The sequence below is a fragment of the Emys orbicularis genome, chromosome 8, assembly GCF_028017835.1.
Source record: "Emys orbicularis isolate rEmyOrb1 chromosome 8, rEmyOrb1.hap1, whole genome shotgun sequence".
Lineage (NCBI taxonomy): Eukaryota > Metazoa > Chordata > Testudines > Emydidae > Emys > Emys orbicularis.
Genome location: NC_088690.1, coordinates 75,285,127 through 75,306,199, shown reverse-complemented (window position 1 = coordinate 75,306,199; position 21,073 = coordinate 75,285,127). Strand labels below are relative to the sequence as shown.

Below are 21,073 nucleotides of genomic sequence, written 5' to 3'. Positions count from 1 at the left end.
ACTGACTCGCTGTGATCTCAGCGAAACCAATATCCCCATTGTTATAGCAGCTTGCTGTGTGCTCCACAATCTCTGTGAGAGCAAGGGGGAGACCTTTATGGCGGGGTGGGAGGTTGAGGCAAATAGCCTGGCATCTGCTTACGCCCAGCCAGACAGCCGGGCGATTAGAAGAGCCCAGCGGGACGCGCTGTGCATCCGGGAGGCTTTGAAAGCTAGGTTCCACAGTGAGCAGGGTAACCAGTGACTTTTAAGTTTCTGTACAGAGAAGCTGAACCTGCCCCCATTTCTTTACCCAGTTAATGTTGACTATCCTCTCCAGTTACAGACCCCCTCCACCCCCTTCCAAAAAAATAAAATCAGTTTTATTTTGTTAATGAACACCGTTGTCTTTATTACTGTTTTCGCGGGAATGTTTTAAACCTGGGACGCAGACTGTGGTGGGGAGAGGGTGTAGTGTACTGATGCAAATGATCCTTCTAAACTCCAGGAATGACAGGATTCGCAGTGGCGGACTGGTTGTTTCAACGGAGCCTGCCAGCCCTCCTGAGCAGGACTGTGTGTATGTGGGGGCTATGTGACTTTATGGCAGGGGGAGGAGGGTTACAGATCCCCTGCTGCGTGGCTCTGTGATCCAGGACAAGGACCGCTGCATAAGATCTGTAACTGCCCTCCCCCGCCACAAAGTCACAGAGCAACCCCCCCCCCCCCCACGCACAGAACATGAAAACCACCTCCCAGACTGACCAGGGTAACTAGTCACTGCACTGTGTATGTGCCCTGCTTCTGGACCTGCCCCCGCCTCTGTACCCTGCTAAAGGTGACTGTCCTGTCCAATTACGAAGCCCCTTCCCCCCCTTGAGACAGACTCTACCACAAAAGAACATGATTGAAACAGTAATGAACAGAAACGTATTTTTTATTAACAACCACACATGAAACTGGGGGGTGAAACTTGGACGGGGGCTTGGGTGAGGCGGGCAGGAAAGGACTTTTCAAATTTTGGGGAATGACAGCCTTCCGGTGCTTGAGCAGTCTGCAGGGGTCGAGTGAGAGTTTTCACGGACTCTGCTGCCCCTCCTTCTTTGGACTTTGGGTGAGGGGGGTATGGGACTTGGTGGCCGGGGAGTGTGGTTACTGATAGACTGCAGCGGGGCTCTGTCCTCCTGCCTCCGTTCCTGCAAAACATCAACAAGGCACCGGAGCGTGTCCGTTTGCTCCCTCAGAAGTCCAAGCAGCGTTTGAGTCGCCTGCTGGTCTTCCTGCCGCCACCTCTCCTCACGTTCCATGTGTGTCCAGTGCATTTGGGACAAATTCTCCCTCCAATGGTTCTGCTGTGCTGCCTGGGCTCGGGAGCAGCCCATTAGTTCTGAGAACATTTCCTCTCGCGTCTTCTTCTTCCTCCGCCTAATGTGCGCTACCCTCTGGGAGTGTGATGCCAGGCTGGGTTGGGAGACAGTTGCAGATGTGGCTGTGGGAATGAGAAAAAGGTAGTGAATTCCTCCGAAACAGAAATGTAGTTGTGAACAAAGAACATAGTCTTTCTCTGTGAACAAGACCATGCACCGCACCTATCACATGCGCACTCAGGACAAGGTCGAATTTTCGGACCTCGCCTTCAGTGCCTGGGGTCTTGCACTGCCGATCTGGGAAGCGGGACACCGGAATTTCTGTAGCAGGCAAACATGGTAAGCCATAGACTTGTGGCTGCTTAAAACTTTAGTAGTACCACTGGCCTCCTTTCACATTGAAAGCAATGCCAGTCTCTGCTGCCAGCAATCAGCCAAGCATGAACTCTGGCCCTGTCCCACCCCCTCGCGGATGTCCCAGGGAAAGATCCCTGTATGCTGCCCCTCTCCCGCCTCCACCGCGTGGCTGTAAACCAGCAGTTACAGTTCTGTAAAGGAACTTGCAAGCAGTCCCAATACTAACAGTCCCCTACCTAATTTAAAGCAGGTCATCATGAGCGACATAACAATAATGAGGATCTCGGACAGCGATAAGGAAAGGATGCTTCGGGAAAGCCTGCAAAGACCAGGGCCCTATGCCGCCATGCTGTGCAAGGCAATGATCCCGGAGTACTTGAGGATCTCCTGGCGCGGGAACGTCTCCTACTTCGGAGGACCCAGTAAGGCCGCTCTCCCCAGGAACCTGATGAACAGGCTTTCCCATTACCTCCAGGAGAGCTTCCTCGAGATGTCCGTGGAGGATTTCAGCTCTATCCCCGGACATATAGACCGCATTTTAATATAGCTGCAGTGGCAGGGACTAAAGAGTGGAGCAGCTTGGGCAGCAGAATCATGCACAACCGGACACTGTTAGATTTTTTTAAATAGTTGGAACTGAATACTTAAGCGCCCAGGGTAAAGAAATCATGAAGAACACATTGTTATTATTCTTAATATTCCAGTTTTGTTAAAAATAAATGTTTAGATGTTTAAAACACTTACTGCTTGATCCTTCCCCTGACTCTGTGTCCGGGTTAAATGCTGAGGAGGGTTGGTAGGGGATCTCTGTAAGGGTGATGAAGAGCTCCTGGCTGTCGGGGAAATCAGCTTGGTAAGCGCTGTCGACTGCCTCGTCCTCCTCATCTCCTTCCTCATCTTCCCCGTCCGCTACCATGTCCGAGGAACCGGCCGTGGACAATATCCCATCCTCAGAGTCCACGGTCAGTGGTGGGGTAGTGGTGGCGGCCGCACCTAAGATGGAATGCAGTGCCTCGTAGAAACGGGATGTGTGGGGCTGGGATCCGGATCGTCCGTTTGCCTCTTTGATCTTCTGGTAGCCTTGTCTCAGCTCCTTGATTTTCACGCGGCACTGCGTTGCATCCCGGCTGTATCCTCTCTCTACCATGGCTTTAGAGATCTTCTCATAGATCTTTGCGTTCCGTCTTTTGGAGCGCAGCTCGGAAAGCACGGACTCATCGCCCCACACAGAGATCAGATCCAAGACTTCCCGATCAGTCCATGCTGGGGCCCTCTTTCTATTCTGGGATTGCACGGCCATCTCTGCTGGAGAGTTCTGCATCGTTGCCAGTGCTGCTGAGCTCGCCACGATGTCCAAACAGGAAATGAGATTCAAACTGCCCAGACAGGAAAAGGAATTCAAATTTTCCCGGGGCTTTTCCTGTGTGGCTGGTCAGAGCATCCGAGCTCGGACTGCTGTCCAGAGCGTCAACAGAGTGGTGCACTGTGGGATAGCTCCCGGAGCTATTAGCGTCGATTTCCATCCACACCAAGCCTAATTCGATATGGCCATGTCGAATTTAGCGCTACTCCCCTCGTTGGGGAGGAGTACAGAAGTCGAATTTAAGAGACCTCTATGTCGAACTAAATAGCCTCGTGGTGTGGACGGGTGCAGGGTTAATTCGATGTAACGGCGCTAAATTCGACATAAACGCCTAGTGTAGACCAGGCCTGTGACTGATTGGTCATATACATTAAACAAAACTTACAGTTGCTTATTTAATTTCAGTTCCAACACATTCAATTGTTGATATTTTGCATTTTGTACATAAAAAATAATGTTCTTTGGGCCAGAATCTGCTCTTATTTATACAGATACGAATTTAGAGTAATAATACTTATAATTTAAATAGCACTTTTTATTCAGACATTTCAAATAGTTTGCAAAGGTAACGTTGCCAATATTATCTACCACTTTCAAAAATGGAAAACTGAAACACAGAGGGCTTAAGTGACTGGACAAAGGCTGGAGCAAATCAACGGCGAGGTGGAATATAATCGCAGTTTAATGATTCTCGCTACCGTGTTTTACTGGATCAAGCTGTGTCCAGATTTACATTGCAGTAACTGAGATCAGAATCTGGCTCCCTCTATACAGCTACTATAGGTCACAAAATCTAGGAATTCAGGGAAACTTTTTCTTCCTGACGAGAGACTATCTAATCCTACACAATGTCGTTTAAAAAAATGAATCAAACAGTTGTGGAACCTGAACATACAAAACTTCACAGAAAACAAAAGAAAACGAAATTAAAATTGACGCCAAGCAGTTTCTACATTTTCGTATAGATTATGCAGTTTATATTTGCCAAATGAGTTACGATTCTACTTTCTCTTACACGAGATCAATTTAGCTGTAGTTCTGCGGCCGAGACTGAAAGTGCCGCTGTTGGCCAACGCGGTGCGGGAGCCGCTGCTGGAGATCCATAGGAGTCTCCTGCAGTGCGATTGCTCAGTAACACAGCACAGATCCGAGAGAAAACAAAGCAGGGCAAAGCTCTCACACACTTGCTGAGAAAATAAATCCTCTCCGGGACTTGTGGTGTGTTACTAGGCAGAGAAGTTCATTTTGTTTACCTTAAAGTGACTAGTCTGGAAAACCTTTCAATGTAACGGGAATTTAAGACAAAGAATCTATTCAGACCAGACAGGCCAGGAAATCGTATCGGAAAGTGACTGAGATGGAAATCGGGCACAGAGATCTGAGCCGGGCAGTCACAAGGCAGGTACTGTTGTTTCCCTTTGTATTCTCTTTGTTCTGTCGGGCGGTCTCGGAGCAGATTCGTTATTCGATTCCGGAGGAAATGGCCAAAGGTTCCCTTGTGGGGAATCTCGCCAAGGATTTGGGGTTGGATGTCAGAGAATTGCAGCAGCGGAAGCTCCGTGTCAGTTCGGAAAAGCAATATTTCAGTGTGAATGGGGAAAACGGCAACCTGTATGTGAATGGCAGGATAGACCGGGAGGAAATATGCGGGGAGACACCCCTTTGTGTCCTGACATTCGAAACGGTGGTTGAAAATCCTTTAAATATTTATCATGTGAACATCGAAATACGGGACATTAATGATAACGCCCCGCGGTTCAAAAGAAACAGCGTTGATTTAGAAATCAGTGAATCGACACTGTCAGGCGCGCGATTCCCAGTAGAATCTGCACAAGATCCAGACGTTGGAATCAACTCGCTGCAGAGTTACCAGCTCAGTAAAAACCCCCATTTTATCCTATCCGTGAAGGAGACCCCAGATGGCAGTAAGCATGCGGAAATAATTTTAGAAAAACCTTTAGATCGAGAGCAACAACGTTCTCATCACTTGATTCTGACGGCTGTGGATGGGGGAGATCCATTTAGAACGGGGACAGTTACAATTAACTTTAAAATTTCTGACGCCAATGACAATCCTCCAATATTCACTGAAGAGATCTACAAGGTCAGACTGAGGGAAAATCTACCAAAAGGCTCCTTTGTTCTTCAGGTGAAAGCCATGGATAAGGATGAAGGGTTGAATGCAAAGATCACCTACACCTTCAGCGACATACAAGACACAGGGCGCCAATTATTCAGCCTAGACCCAGAGAAAGGAGACATTACAAGTACAGAGCTTCTGGATTTTGAAAAGAAAAATAAATACATGTTGGGGATAGAAGCCAGAGATGGCGGTGATCTGATAGGTCACTGCAAAGTAGAGATCGAAATTATTGACGAGAACGACAACGCCCCAGAAGTGACTGTAACATCCATGTCCAGTCCTATCTCCGAAGACTCAGTGCCCAGGACAGTGATAGCTCTGATCAAAGTCTATGACCGAGATGCCGGTGAAAATGGAGACGTCACCTGTCATCTTCAACACAACTTGCCTTTTAAAATAGTGTCGTCCTCTAATAATTATCACAAAATTCTCACAGACAGCACCCTGGACAGGGAGAGAACCCCGGAGTACAATATCACAATCACAGCAACAGACAAAGGCTCTCCCCCTCTCTCCACCCAGAAAACCATCCTGTTGCAGATCTCGGATATCAATGACAACGCCCCTGTCTTTCAAAAACCTTCCTACACCGCCTATGTGCCAGAGAACAATCCCTCGGGGGCCTCTATTTTCAGTGTAAAAGCCTCAGACCGGGATCTGGACCGGAACGCCCGACTCACTTACTCCATCCTGAGCAGCAACCTCCGGGAGCTGCCTGTCTCCTCCTACATCTCCATTAACTCCCAGACCGGAGCTATCTATGCGCAGCGCTCCTTCGACTACGAGCAATTCCGGGAGTTTGAAGTGCAAGTGAAGGCCCAAGACGGCGGGTTCCCGCCTCTCAGCAGCAATGTCACCGTCAGGCTGTTTATTCTGGATCAGAATGATAACGCCCCTCGCATCCTGTACCCTTCCCTCGGAGCCGATGGCTCCGCCTTGTTCGAGATGGTCCCTCGCTCGGCCGAGGCAGGTTATCTGGTGACTAAGGTGGTGGCGGTGGATGCTGACTCAGGACACAATGCCTGGCTCTCCTACCATCTGCTCCGGGCCACGGAACCGGCGCTCTTCAGCATGGGGCTGCACACCGGGGAGATCCGGACAGCCCGCGCCTTTGCGGACAGAGATGCTGTGAAGCACAGGCTGGTCACCCTGGTGAAGGATAACGGGCAGCCGCCTCTGTCAGCCACAGTGACTCTCAACCTGGTGTTTGCCGAGAACTTCCAAGAGGCTCTTCCGGAAATGAGCGACCAATCCGGTGACTCGGCACCTCCGTCTGATTTACAGTTTTACTTGATGTTGGCTTTAGCCTTGATCTCATTTTTGTTCCTACTGACAGTTGCACTGGCCATTGTGATGAAATGTGGAAGGTCGATGAATCCCCCAGTTTTGCGATGTCTCGGTTCTGATTATTCCAAGTCGGGTCCCGGATTGACCCCCAGCTACTGCGATGGGACTTTACCGTATAGCTATAATCAACGTTCAGCCGCAGACTCTGGCATAATGGCGTTTAGTCTCCTAAAATCAAATGGTCAGAATTTCATAGAAGAGAACATTCTTTGCAGAGACAACTCTGTAATGCTACCTATGAGCAGTAAATCTGCGCCTGGAGACCCAAAGTCCGAGGCCGACACACTGCATGAGGTGAGATTCTGTCGTGAAGCGCTAGTGTATCTGCGTTTTGAAACAGTTTAAATTCTAGTCAAAATTAGAGCTCTTGGACCTTTTTAGTAATACACTATTTGCTATAAGCGTTGCTTGACTAATTATCTTATGAGTACATTTTTATTTTATTTTCTATAATGCAGCTTGCTTTCCGTAAAGAACTTTTTTTTTAAGTGGTTTCATGTTCTGGTGCCAAGTTCATTGATGAGACAAGTTGAAAAGCAATAGTTTTCTGATAAGTGTGGAATATGTCATGATGCACAAATACGAAAAGAGATATAGACTAGCACTAAGTAGTTTCAATGTATTATAATAATTGTCATGTTAAGACATTACTTTATTTCCACATTATTATATCTTTCTCTCCCTTTGACATGGAATGGGTATTAATATAAATATAAACATAAAGATATTTTTAATGTGCCTCATCCATAGCATGGGAGAATAAAGTGGCACAGAAATAAAAATAGTTACATAAATAGAAAATTTCCTGATAATATGATTAAATTATTCCCTAAACATTAAAAATTATTCTAGGGTAACATTTTAATTTCTCGGCTGATACACAGTTTGCTCTCCCTCTCATTCCTGTCTTTCTTTTGCCCTTCTTCCTTCTGTTCATCAGTCTCTGAGGATTGAAGCATTAATAGCATATCTAACACAAAGCAACTAGGGATAAATGCTTGGTCACCCCAAAGGAATAAGACACAAATTTTGCATATAGAGGTAAGAGATGTAAACAGAACCTATGAGATATTATTTTATAGTCCTTTAGGAGACATTTTCTGTATCTCCTTTTCCATGCAATAACATGATTTCACAGGTATTTCATTTTCACACATCATTAAAAACTATTTGATTTATAAGTAAATTGAAATGCTAAGTTACAATAACTAAATATCCCCACCTGTATAAATAAGGTACTTTTGGTCTTGTCTCAGGAGGGAGCACCAGTGCCCCATGATCTGCATTGGCTGTCTTTTGATTTCTAAGTGAAGTTTAAGGTGCTCAAAATCAACTATAAATTCCTATATTACTTGAGACCAGTCTACCTGAGAGATCTTTTCTCCCCCTATGTGCGTGTGATATACTGGCCTAACTGGAATAGGCGGAAACACCAGAACTGGAGTGTAACCATGCCTCAGTGGGTCACAACTGAGGATGTCAAATTCACAATGAACTGCTGAGAAATAGGGCAAACACAACCCAAAACTGGTGGTTATTCTTTTATAAGATATACCAAACCAGCCACAAAAGTACACTCCTGTTTTACCACACTGGCTAACAAGAAAACATAAAGGCAGTTTCCTCAGGCATTTTAGTATTTCTATCACCACCAAAAACACTGGATTCAGAAGTGAGTGGTTCTTTACAACCAGTCTCATCAAATAATAGGTTCTTCTGATCCCGAAGGACCAACCACACAGCCAGGTCAATATATAAATTAGATCTTACCCAAAAATCATGCTGATGCCAATCCCTTAGTATGTAAAATCTAAAGGTTTATTTATAAAAAGAAAGAAAGGTGAAAGTTAAAATTGGTTAAAGGAATCAGTTACATACAGTAATGGCAAAGTTCTTGGTTCAGGCTTGTAGCAGCTATCGAATAAACTGCTGACTTAGGTAAAGGCTCTGGAATACATCCACAGCTTGGATGGGTCATTCAATCCTTTGTTCAGAACTTCAGTTTGTAGCAAAATTCCTTCAGAGGTAAGAAGTAGAATTGAAGACCAAATGGGGGTGTTTCAAGGGCCTTTTATAGTTTTTGCCATGTGGAGGACATCCCATTGTTCTTACTGTGGAAAATTACAGCAACAAGATGAAGTTTGGAGTCACATGCGCAAGTCACATGTTTATGCCCGATTTCCCTCAGTTATTGCAGGAAGCTATTACCTACACTACAGACAGCACATTTTCATGATAGTCCACTCAGTTTAGATGGGCATCTCCCATGGTTCATTGTCAACCAAGTGTTTCTTGATGAGCCACTTAATTTGAATAGTCCCTCCAAGATGTGCTGGGCGTTACCTTGTGGGCATTACCCCAGGAGCAAACATTTGAAATCTAAGTATAGAGCCAATACTTATAACTTTAAATACAAAAATGATACATGCATACAGATAGCATAATTATAACCAGCAAATCATAACCTTTTCATAGACACCTCACTGGACTACCTTCCTATAATATTTGCTGCAAATGTATAACAGTGGTTGCAACAATAGTCTATATGATCATATTTTTTGTCTCGTCTCAGATGGGATCAGCAGTGCCCCATGATCTACATTGGCTGTCTTTTGATTTCTAAGTGAAGTTTAAGGTGCTCAAAATCAACTATAAATTCCTATATTACTTGAGACCAGTCTACCTGAGAAATCTTTTCTCCCCCTATGTTCATGTGATATACTGGCCTAATTGGAATAGGCGGAAACACCGGAACTGGAGCCACAACGGGGTAAATTAGAGAAGGGGGGAAACTGATGGCAGGGTATTTTACTGTGAGTGTCCTTAACTTTGGAAACTAGTATCAATCTCCAACTCTGATGATCTTTAGGGCATGCTGCAAAAAACATCTGTTTTCAGGAGCTCTTAGGAAAGAACCTTGTTGTTGTTGACGAATGTGGAGCGTTATCAATATTTTAATTTCCCGAGAGTACGAGTCTTCCTCTTGGGGATAGGAGACAGGCTGCTGGATTTGATTTTATTTATACTGAATTTTACATGTGCAAAATTCCTTAGAGCGATGCATAGACATTTTTGTTCTCGTGAAAAAATAAAATACAAATAAAAAGTAAATAAATGCATGTTGCATTCTGAAAAGAAGGTCGGAGAAAAATATTTATGGAGCGAGAATGAAAGAATGTACTCTACGCATTCGTATGTGCAGTAATGTCTAAGAAAACAACAAAAATAGGAATGATTCGTCCTATTCGAGTATGATTTATATTCAAGGTCGATTTGTCCCAGTATGAAACATAGTCGTGAATTATCCCCAATTTGGGGAGAGAGAGAGAACGGAATGGTTTTGTTCGTTTGACACATTTTTATAAAATTATTGCATCAAGATGAGGAGTCTAGCTAACAGTAAGTACGCCATCACAGCAATATTTGTTTAATTTGTAGATTTATTACGTAGTTTTAAGACTCGATAAAGCACATGGTGCCGAAAAAACCCAGAACATATTGAAAGCCAATTTAAAAAGTATTTATCGGAGCTGTTGCAGTTATCGGTTGAGACTCTGGGTGCCGCTGTTCACCAGTGAGGCAGAGAAATGCAATCAGAGATTCAGGCAGCCCAGCCGTCTGTTTCACAGCACAAAACACAGAGAGCTCAAACAGTCTGTAACTCAGCCTTCATACAAACGGTTGCATGAATGATATCCGCAGTATAATTATTATATAAACTAGTATCCCAGGAAAGAAAACAATAAATATTACACTAAACTACAGCGTCCCGAGATTAGGATCCTGCACCTCTACTTCAAAGATCTGGAAATGGCGGATAAAGCAAGGCTCCGCGGCTGCAAAGGACTAGCTCTCTTCTGCTTTACATTGGTTTCCGCTTGGGAGACAGTTTCTGGGGAAATTCGCTATTCGATTCCTGAGGAAATGCAGAAAGGCTCTTTCGTGGGGAATATCTTAAAGGATCTGGGGCTGGATCTAAAGGAACTCTCAGACCGGGGAGTCCGCATTGTTTCCACAGGTAGGACTCCGTATTTTGCTCTGAATCTTAAGAGCGGTCATTTAATCAACACAGAAAGAATTGACAGAGAGCAAATCTGTGGCCAGCTAGTGACATGTCTGTTACATCTTGAGGTTCTTGTTGAGGATAAAGTGAAGCTTTTCATAGTTGAACTTGAAATCACAGATATTAATGACAATGCGCCCCGCTTCCAGGAAGATGAATTGGAATTTAGAATCAGTGAGTTAGCCGCTGTGGGAACCCGATACTCTCTTGAGGAGGCGCAGGATGCAGATGTGCGAGCCAATTCTGTGCAGGGCTATTATCTCAGCAGTAACAAACACTTCTCTCTGGATGTGCAAACGGGAACTGACGGGGACAAATATGCGGAACTGGTGCTGGAAAAATCTCTAGACCGGGAAGAACAAGCTGTTCATGATCTAATCCTCACAGCCACTGACGGGGGAGATCCAGTCAGGTCCGGCACTGCGCAGATCCGCGTTATCGTCCTTGACGCAAATGACAATGCACCAGTTTTCAGTCAGCCTGTCTATAAAGTGAGTGTTTTGGAAAATGTGCCCGTCGGGTCTCTGCTGCTGACAGTAAACGCCACAGATCCGGACGAAGCGATACATTCGGAGGTCACATATTCACTCCGGAAGATGAAAGACAAAGCGTCCCAGATATTCCAGGTGGATTCTAAAACGGGAGAAATATCAACTGTGGGAAACCTGGACTATGAGGAAGCCGCATCATATGAAATGGAGGTTCAAGCAAAGGACGTTGGAGACCTCTCGGCCAGGTCTAAAGTCCTGGTTACTGTGATTGATGTTAATGATAATGCTCCCAGAATAACAATCGCTTCTCTCTTCAGCTCAGTCAGCGAAGACAGCCCTCCAGAGACTCTGATTGCTCTATTAAACATCAGAGATAAAGATTCTGGAGAGAATGGAGAGGTCACATGCTCCATACCCGGCAACCTGCCATTCCGGTTACAGAAATCATTTGACAATTATTACAGCTTGGTGACTGACAGACCCCTGGACCGGGAGCGGGTCTCGGATTACAATGTGACGATCACAGCCACAGACCGAGGGACTCCAAATCTGGCTTCCAAAATAACAATTTTAGTGCAACTTTCAGACATAAACGACAACGCTCCCATCTTCAACCAGACATCCTACACTTTGTACATCACAGAGAACAATCCTAGAGGAGCTTCCCTTTGTTCCCTGAAAGCGAATGACCCCGACTGGGGGGAGAACTCCAGAGTCACTTACTCCATTACTGGAACTCAGATCCAGGAAGCTCCACTCTCTTCCTCCATCTCCATTAACTCCGAGACTGGGGCCCTCTACGCTCTGCGCTCCTTCGATTACGAACAGTTCCGGGAGATTCGTTTCCAAGTGCAGGCTCAGGATGGGGGTTCCCCACCTCTCAGCAGGAATGTCTCCGTCACTCTCTTTATACTGGATCAGAATGACAACACTCCGCACATCTTACACCCCTCCTTTCCCACCGATGGCTCCACGGGAGTGGAGTTGGCCCCTCGCTCCTCCGAGCCGGGTTACCTGGTCACTAAGGTGGTGGCGGTGGATGCAGACTCCGGGCAGAACGCCTGGCTCTCCTACCAGCTGCTGAAGGCTACAGAGCCGGGGCTCTTCTGTGTGGGACTCCACAGCGGCGAGATCAGGACAGCGCGCTACTTTCTCGACAAAGATGCGTTCAAGCAAAGTCTGGTGGTTTTAGTGAAGGACAACGGGCAGCCCCCTCTCTCTGCCACGGCCACTGTCACGGTGGTGGTGGCTGACAGCATCCCCGAAATCCTCTCCGATTTAAGCAGCCTCTCAGCTCCTGCAGACCCCCAGTCCAGCCTCACCTTGTATTTGGTGATCGCTGTGGCTTCCGTTTCCTGCTTGTTCTTTACCTTTATCATAGTGTTACTGGCCTTGAGGCTCCGCCGGTGGAGAAACTCGCAGCTGTTTGACTCCTCGAGTGTGACTTTCAGTGGGGTTCCGGCCTCGCAGTTTGTGGGGCTCGATGGAGTCAGAGCTTTTCTTCACTCCTACTCACATGAGGTTTCTCTAACCACGGACTCCAGAAAGAGCCAATTTACCCTACCAAAACTGAACTATTCAAGTACCCTAACATGTCAGTCAATTGATAAAAAAAAGGAATCCGTCCTCATGTCGGAGGATTTGAGTTTGAGCAATGGGGATCAGCCACTTTTTCAGGTGAGTCTGCCACTTTACATAGTGTGGTTTGGGCTTTGTATGCCCTGTATTGCTTTTCCATCTGAGAAATAGAGACGAAGGTGAGAGTGTTTGTCCTTGGCTAATATATAAATGTATATATTTGTACAGTTCTCTGCATCCTTCATGTGGAAATGTAATATATATCATTTCACATTTTATCAATGCAAAGCATTTACTCAGCTGTAGTTTTAAAGTGGGCACTTCATTTTTGCACCCATATGCACCTTTACATGACTTGGAAAGTTACAAATATATTGAAATGTGTACATTAATAAATTGGTAACATGGTGGAAGGCATTGTTTAGCCCAAAGAATACCTCTTAATTTGTAATCATTGTTACTTATGTCCCTCATTTAATAGACAAGTCTATTGAAATATACCAAATATATAGTGGTTTATTTTGACTAGTTTTAACTATCTGAAAGATAAAATAGGTTGTAGAATGTGTCACTGAAGTGAAGAGTTATTTTTTATGGAATAGTGGGAACTAATTTATATTAAAAGTTGAATATAGCTTTATTTTTACACCATATTATTGAACCCCACTTACACTTCCCTCAAAAGAAAACCCATTTCCCTGAAATACCATGAAACATGTCACCCCATAGTAAAGCATGTCTGTGTAGTGTGGCAAAAATAAGAAAATTAATTTTAATGTTATCTTGTTTTTACAATATTGTGACACAGAGGCCTATTGGTGGTTCACAGTTCTGTGTCAGCAACTCTGGCATACTCAGTACACCTAGCACACTGTTGTCATGATATATACCCAAAAGGTGGTGTGTTATATATGACTGGAAAACTAATAACTCAATTATCAATATTCTTATGTGATGTATGTACAAAGAGTTATGGGTATGTGCTAGTGTTATGTTCTTAAAATGTGGGCAATGTAGGAGGTAGTGGGACTCCCTAAACCCTCCCACCCAGGTCCCACTGTCCTTAATTCACCTTCTCTACTCCCCCAGTGGCTGCAATCAGGGGAGTTTCCTGGGGAAATTGCCTCTTGGCAGAGGCTTGGTTCTTCTTTCTCCCTGTCCCTTGTTAGAGAGGAGGGTCTGGCTGGAACAGAAGTCAGTGTCTCAGAAAGCCCCCTGGATAGGGCTTTACAGGCTCAGTCTCTGAAAGTCTATTGCTCCTTTGTGGTGTTTACCTCCTACCCCTCTTCCTGGGGTGTGTTACTTGGCTGTTAGCTGGGGTGGCTCTGGAAGCAGCCAATATATATATATATATTATATATATATTATATAATATATCTCCTCAATATATGTTTCACTCTATATGCATCTGAAGAAGTGGGTTGTAGCTCACGAAAGCTTATGCTCTAATAAATTTGTTAGTCTCTAAGGTGCCACAAGTACTCCTGTTCTTTTTGCGGATACAGACTAACACGGCTGCTACTCTGAAATCTGGAAGCAGTGTGGTCCACATGGCTTTCTTGTCCTCACCTGGCCTGCTTCTGTAACTCACAGTCTCTGCATGAAGCAGCTTTCTTCCTGGTCACCACCCCTTCCTATGGTAGGCTTCCCCTTATAAGACCCTCCTCCTCGAGGAGGAACAAGCTGTGCAGGTGTACCTTGTTAGTACAGTACAGGCCCAGAGGAGCTCCTTAGCCTCCTCCCAGCCAGTGAGAAGGCATGTCCCTTCACAGGCAACAAATGCATAAGACCAGTCTGCCCTAGACAATGGGATGTGTATTTGCTTGGCTGACTATCTAGGTCCTCATACAGAGACAATAAAGGCGCATTTACATAGAAGGTAAACAAAGCCATCAAGCTAATAAGGAGTGGAAGAAGAAACTCAGCTATCACCAGCAGGGGAGGAACAAGCATAGTCTTCACCAGACTGCATGGAGTCTCTTCCCAGAAGGAGAAAATGGTTTGCTGGACTATAAAGATAGGGGTCTTAACCTCAGATGACAAAAAATTGAATCATCTGATAGTATACAATATTACTGTATTATAAAAGTGTATCCGATAAGGTGTTTTATGGAAGCTAATGACACACAGGTGATTAATATCATTGTAAAATGCAGGTATTAACACTATATGAGGAATTATGAATATTCACTGATATTATGCTTTAAATTGTGTGTCCAACAAAAGGAGAAACAGGTTTTCTCCCAGACAGGCGGGAAGGCAGCTGACTACCTGTCTTCAGTGAAATTAAGCAAGGTGTGACCAAAAACAATTGAATTCCCATTTACATATGAATCCTCAGTGGCACGGGAAGTCCACAGGAAGGGAAGAACATCATGAGGTCATCCAGAGTCTGGGAACAAAACTGACAGGCACAAGGGGCCAGACCTCTTGCAAGCTGAGAACAATGGGTCCTTCAGTCATGGAGGTTGAAGTCTCTGGGAACTGAATGTATGTAAAACTTGCTTAGGCAAAGACCTTTCACCTAAGAAAACAAAGAAAACCAGCACCTTGTACTTCTGTGGAAAGACCTGACTGAGAGAAAGTCAGCCATGGCTAGAAAGAAGAAAGATTGATAAGAAATCTATCTTGAACCAAGTCAGTAGCTTGTTAAGTTAAGTCTTAGCCACTAGAAAGCATATTACTCTTATTTGAAGTGATTGGTAACTCCAGTTAAAGTAATAAGTTGAGCTTTTGTCTCTTTAGATGAGGAACAACCTTATTAATTCTCTGAGTGTTCCAGGAAAGGGCTGGACACTTCTGGGCAGATGGTTTGGGGGAAATTCAGGACAGGGTGTGTGTTGGGGTCACCCTGCAGGTATAACAAAGGCTTCTGGAGACCTCAGTGGGGATGTTGTGTTGTGAGTAGACCTCTGTGTTCAGAAGTGCTGAACCAGGGCTGCATGGCATACAGACACTCAGGGAACTGCATGCTCATCTGCTGACTGTTGATGACCCAACTGTGAACCACAGTAGCAAAGCATTTAAGGCACCCAGAGTTATAGGGCAGGTGGTAACGCAACCTCTCACTGGTCTGGACTGCACCCAGAAACCTGACAAATATAACAGTAGTTCACTTGTGAAAATGTTTCTAACTTGTTTGAATCATAAGATCTTCAGAATAATTAGGCCCAGAAACTCCTGATTTGCTTTGTTTTGTTTCCGTTGTTGAGTAGAAGTGTCTTTTGATATTTTCAGGGACATAGTAGAAAACTTACAAAGATATACAATAAAAACTTGAAACAGCTTGTTCTATATCACACAATCTAGGAAGGAAGGAAGTTCATTGGGATTAATTAAAGCAGAGTTATAGAAAGAAGCCAAAGAACTGCTGTGGGAGGGATTCAGATGGAAATAGGAAGAGGAAGTGTTTGACTAACTATGTCACTATATCAGGAAATTTAGAGAAACTTAGAACTGAAAAATTATGTCCTACTTAAAAGAGAATTTTTAAGTGAATAAATGTTTGTGTTTTGTATTGGCTAGAGCAAAGTTCAGCTATCTGTTGCTAGCTATGGGTGGAAGGTGGGTGGAGGGGAGGGTGGAGTTTGGATCAAGATAAAAAAAAATTGGTCTAACACCATGCACTTTATGCTGGGTGGATTCTGGAAGGAGATATGAAGGACAGACAATGGGTTGGGAGGGACTTGGACTGGGGTTAGGGGTGTGGGTAGCAAGGAGCTGTATTATTGGTCTTGGAAAGTGAGAGTCTTGGATAGGAAGAAAGAGGAGGTGCATGAATGAGGCAGGATATTGACAGAAAATGGAAGGAGAATGAAGTAATTATAGGGTGCTAGGCATAAGGAAGAGAAGAGCAGAGTATTCAGGGAGCAATGTAGGCTGGGTCAGCATACTGGGATACATAGAGAGGGACAGGGATTTCTAGGTGCCCCACATCTGGGCCTTGACAGACTGAAATTGTTGCATGTTGCATCATGACTTCAGGCCAAATTCTCCTCTGATTTATACTCTGTCTCTGTGCCTCCCCAAGGATTTTATCATGGTTGCATATGGTTTAATATTAGCAGAATTTTGCTATTTTTATAAGTGGAAAAGTTCAGACACCTCTGTTTATTGTTTCACTTGCCTGCTTTGATATCACTGACTAATGTGTTATGGGAGGAAACACTCTCTCTGTGGTAAAGATAGTACAATGAATTTATTTAATATTTTTTTAAGTATAACATGTAGGTATAAGTGTTCGGTTTGCATGGGCTAAAGTCTTTTGAAGACATTATTTTATTAGGAATATGCTCTTAGTTCTTGGGATGTTCTTTATTTCCAAAACCTAGTATTTGTCCTAAAAAAGATAAACACCATCCTATATTAACAGTCCTATCAGAAGCCTAATGTGTGTTTTATATGTAAACTTTTCAGAATGAAAGAGCACATCCTTCATTTTGTGACATTTTTCTGTCTTTTGTAAGAAGGCTGTAATTCTTAGAACCAAAAAAAGAATAAAAGAAGAATGTTTTAACATAGTTTAATAAGATACTTTAAAAACACAAAAGGGAATGGCCCATGTAATTGTAGTCTAGTTAGCCTGAAGTTATTTTGGAGAAAAATAATGAAATTGTAGATGCAGGGATCTATAAGTAAGAAATTAGAGGACAGAAATATAAGTATTGCCAATCAATATCATCTCCTGAGAAATATGTCTTTTCAGACAAACTTTATGCCATCCCTTGGCTAGACTTTATGTATGATTGAAACAGGTAATTGTGTTGATGTAATATATTTAGATTTTTGTCAGAAGTTTGATCTAAAACTGCAGGACCAACTGATTAAATTTTTAGCACTATCCAAATTAGATATTATTGTGCTTGGAGTCACCAGATGGCACATTGTTATTCATTTTTGTAAAGCAGGCTCTCTTCTGGGAGGGAACTGCAAACAACAAGAAAGTTTCTTGTTCACCTTAATGTCTCTGACTAGAGTCAGTTACTGGTGCAAAGTTGCTTCTTGGAAACCGGATATTAGTGTTTCAACTGAGATTTCTGAAAAAGGGGTTTGCTTGAGTTTGTTCAAGTATGGTCTCCACCAACAGAAAACCATCCTGCAAGACACCAAAATCTGTTACCAGTTGGCAAATGGATGACAATATGATCCATAATTAATGGCTTTAAGTTCTATTGAGTGATAGATCTCAAAATTTAAAGGAGAAATTACCAATTATGGCAATGTTTCTGGTGGGGTGCAGCAAGGATTACTTCACAGTCTAATGCTTTTCAAAAATTACCAGTGACCTTGAAGAAAGTACACGTTTGCTGATGAACTGTGCAGATAACTCAAAGATTGGTAGAATGGTAAATAATGACGAAGCCAGACCATTGATACAGAGGCATGTAGACTGTAAGATAGATGTTATTGAATAGAATGTATTTTAATACAGTCAAATACAAAATCAGCTTTCTAGGAACAAAGAATATAGGCCATTCTGACAGCATAGTGAATAGTACCCTGGAAAACAGTGACTCTGAAAAGTACTTATGCCTCATTGTAGATAATTAACTGAACAACAGCTCCCAGTATGAATCTATAACAAAAGGGCTCACGCAATTGTAACATTACCTGCAGTGACACAAGAGCATGAGTACCAACCTCAGGGCAGACTGTTTGAAAGCAGGACCCAAATCCCAAATTAATTGTGAGGTCTGTACTTAGACTTCACCAACAATTGTCAAGTGGAAATTCCTCGGGCATTATAACAGGCCTTAATATGGTGTCTCAGACAGTCCTCTTGGATACTCCAATCAATCTTGCTACCCAAGGAAGTATCCCTTTGTGATAGCTGGGCCCTTACACCAAGAATCACAGCAATATTCAGGTTACTCCCTGTTCCAAAGAATCAATCTCTTACCCCTGGTCTAATTGTACCTTAGATCAGTGGTTTTCAACCTTTTTCTTTCTGAGACACCCCCCCCCCCCCAACATGCTATAAAAACTTCACAGCCCACCTGTGCCACAATTGTTTTTCTGCATATAAAAGCCAGAGCCAGTGTTAGGAGGTAGCAAGCAAGGCAATTGCTTGGGGCCCCACTGTCACTGTGCCTCCGTGGGTCACAACTGAGAATACCAAATTCAGGGCAAACTGCTGAGAAATTGAGCAGACACACCCCAAAACTGGTGGTTTTCCTCCCATAAGATATACCAAACCAGCAACAAAAGTAAACTTCTGTTTCACCACACTGGCTAACAGGAAGTCAGAAAAGCAGTCTTCTTAGGCATTCCAGCCCTGAATTCAACACCCAGACACTAAACTTAAAGATGAGTGGTTATTTCAAACCAATTTCATCAAACAAAAGGTTCTTCTGATCCCAAAGGACCAGCCACATACCCAGGTCAATATATATCTCAGATCTTAACCAATAATCATGCTGTTGCCAATCCTTTAGCATCTAATATCTAAAGGTTTATTTAGAAAGAAAGAAAGAAAGAAAGAAAGAAAGAAAGAAAGAAAGAAAGAAAGAAAGAAAGAAAGAAAGAAAGAAAGAAAGAAAGAAAGAAAGAAAGAAAGGTGAGAATTAAAATTGGTTACGGAATTAAATGCATACAATAATTGCAAAATTCTTGGATCAGGCTTGTAGAAGGGATGAAATAAACTGCTGGCTCTGGTTGCTTTCAAATCATTGGAAGGTCCTCAGTCCTTTGGTTAGAATGTCCCCATTAGTATAAATTTATGTTTGAGTCTCCCACAGGTTCTCTCCACTCCTGGCTGGGATGATTTAGTTGGGGATTGGTCCTGCTTTGAGCAGGGGATTGGACTAGATGACCTCCTGAGGTCCCTTCCAACTGTGATATTCTATGATTCTATGATAGTCTGACGAAGTAGGCAATACTGCGTCTGACGAAGTGGGTATTCACCCACGAAAGCTTATGCTCCAATACATCTGTTAGTCTTAAAGATGCCACAGGACTCTCTGTTGATTTTTATGATAGTCCAGAGGCTTGAGCAGGAAAGAGGCAAAATGGAGATGTTTCCAGCACCTTTTATAGCTTCTGCCAATTGAAGGGAATCCCATTGTTCTCACTGTGGAAAATTACAGGTAACAAGATGGTGTCTGGAGTTATATGGGCAGGTCACATGTCCATGCATGGTTTCGCTTAGTCATAGCAGAAGCTATTATCTATACTAGTAGATGGAAAGTTCACAGGAAAGTCCATTAAGTGTAGATAGGCATCTCCCATGGTTCATTGTGAGTTAAGTGTTCCTTGATGAGCCATTTAACTTGAATACTCCCTTCAAGATATGCAGGTTAAATACCTTGTGGGAGAAAACATATTTGAAATACAGGTATAGAGCCAATGCTCATAAATTCAAATACAAAAATTATACATACATACAAATAGCATAATCATATTCAGCAAATCATAACCTTTCCATAGACACCTCACTTGACATACTTTGTACAAGATTTGTGGCAATTATATAACAGCGGTAGCAACAATGATCTACATGGTCATATTTTAATTAGATAATGTCACATCCACACCAGAGGGGGCCCCACAAAGTTAAGTTCCTCAGGCTTTGGCTTCAGCCCCGGGTTGCGGGGCCACGGGCTTCAACCCTGCTTCGTGGGGCTTTGGCTTTCTGCTCTGGGCCCCAGTGAGTCTAATGCTGGCTCTGCTTGATGGCCCCCTAAAACTTGCTCATGACACCCCAGGGGGCCCCAGACTCATAGGCGCTGACTTTGTTTTTTGCTGCTGGGTGCTTTTGAAGAGGTATGTGTGTTTGGGGGGGGGGCACTCTGCCAGTTTTGGGAGGAAGGCTATTTCCAGCATATTTATACACTTCTTTCATATTCTAGTTACTGAATGTGTCTATCATTGGATCTTTACTGTTTTAATAATTATTAAATTGTTATGAACTACATAATTACATTACCATGAATTACAGTATATTAAAATCATTGCAATCACCTACAAGCTGTCTTCACTAATGTCCCAGTTTAAAGACATTATGGCTAGGTCTACACTACAGCGGGGGGTCGACCTAAGATACGCAACTTCAGCAGTGGCGTATTTTAGGTCGACTTACCTGGCTGTGAGGACGGCGGCAAGTCGACCGCTGCCGCGCCGCCGTCGACTCCGCTACCGCCTCTTGCCGCGGTGGATTTCCGGAGTCGACGGTAGAGCCATCAGGGATCGATTTTATCGCGTCTTCACTAGACGCGATAAGTCGATCCCCGATAGACCGATTGCTACCCGCCGATCCGGCGGGTAGTGAAGACGTGCCCTATGTCTCACCCTGGCTTTCTGGATCGGCTGTCAGCAATCTTATTCACATCTAGTTCCCTGGTATTGTCTTGATGCTCATTAAGGACAGCTATATTATTCAGTTGCATC

General features: G+C 43.8%; 2 protein-coding genes across 2 annotated transcripts; both read left to right on the top strand.

The window, feature by feature from the left end:
- The first annotated feature begins 4,423 nt into the window (after nt 1–4,423).
- Nucleotides 4,424–6,901, top strand: LOC135882928 (protocadherin gamma-B5-like). The gene has a single exon (XM_065409957.1). It carries the CDS (start codon nt 4,424–4,426, stop codon nt 6,899–6,901), a length of 2,478 nt encoding a protein of 825 aa, XP_065266029.1.
- Nucleotides 6,902–10,366: 3,465 nt separating this feature from the next.
- Nucleotides 10,367–12,859, top strand: LOC135882927 (protocadherin gamma-A12-like). Its single transcript, XM_065409956.1, has one exon. It carries the CDS (start codon nt 10,367–10,369, stop codon nt 12,857–12,859), a length of 2,493 nt encoding a protein of 830 aa, XP_065266028.1.
- The last annotated feature ends 8,214 nt before the right edge of the window (nt 12,860–21,073 follow it).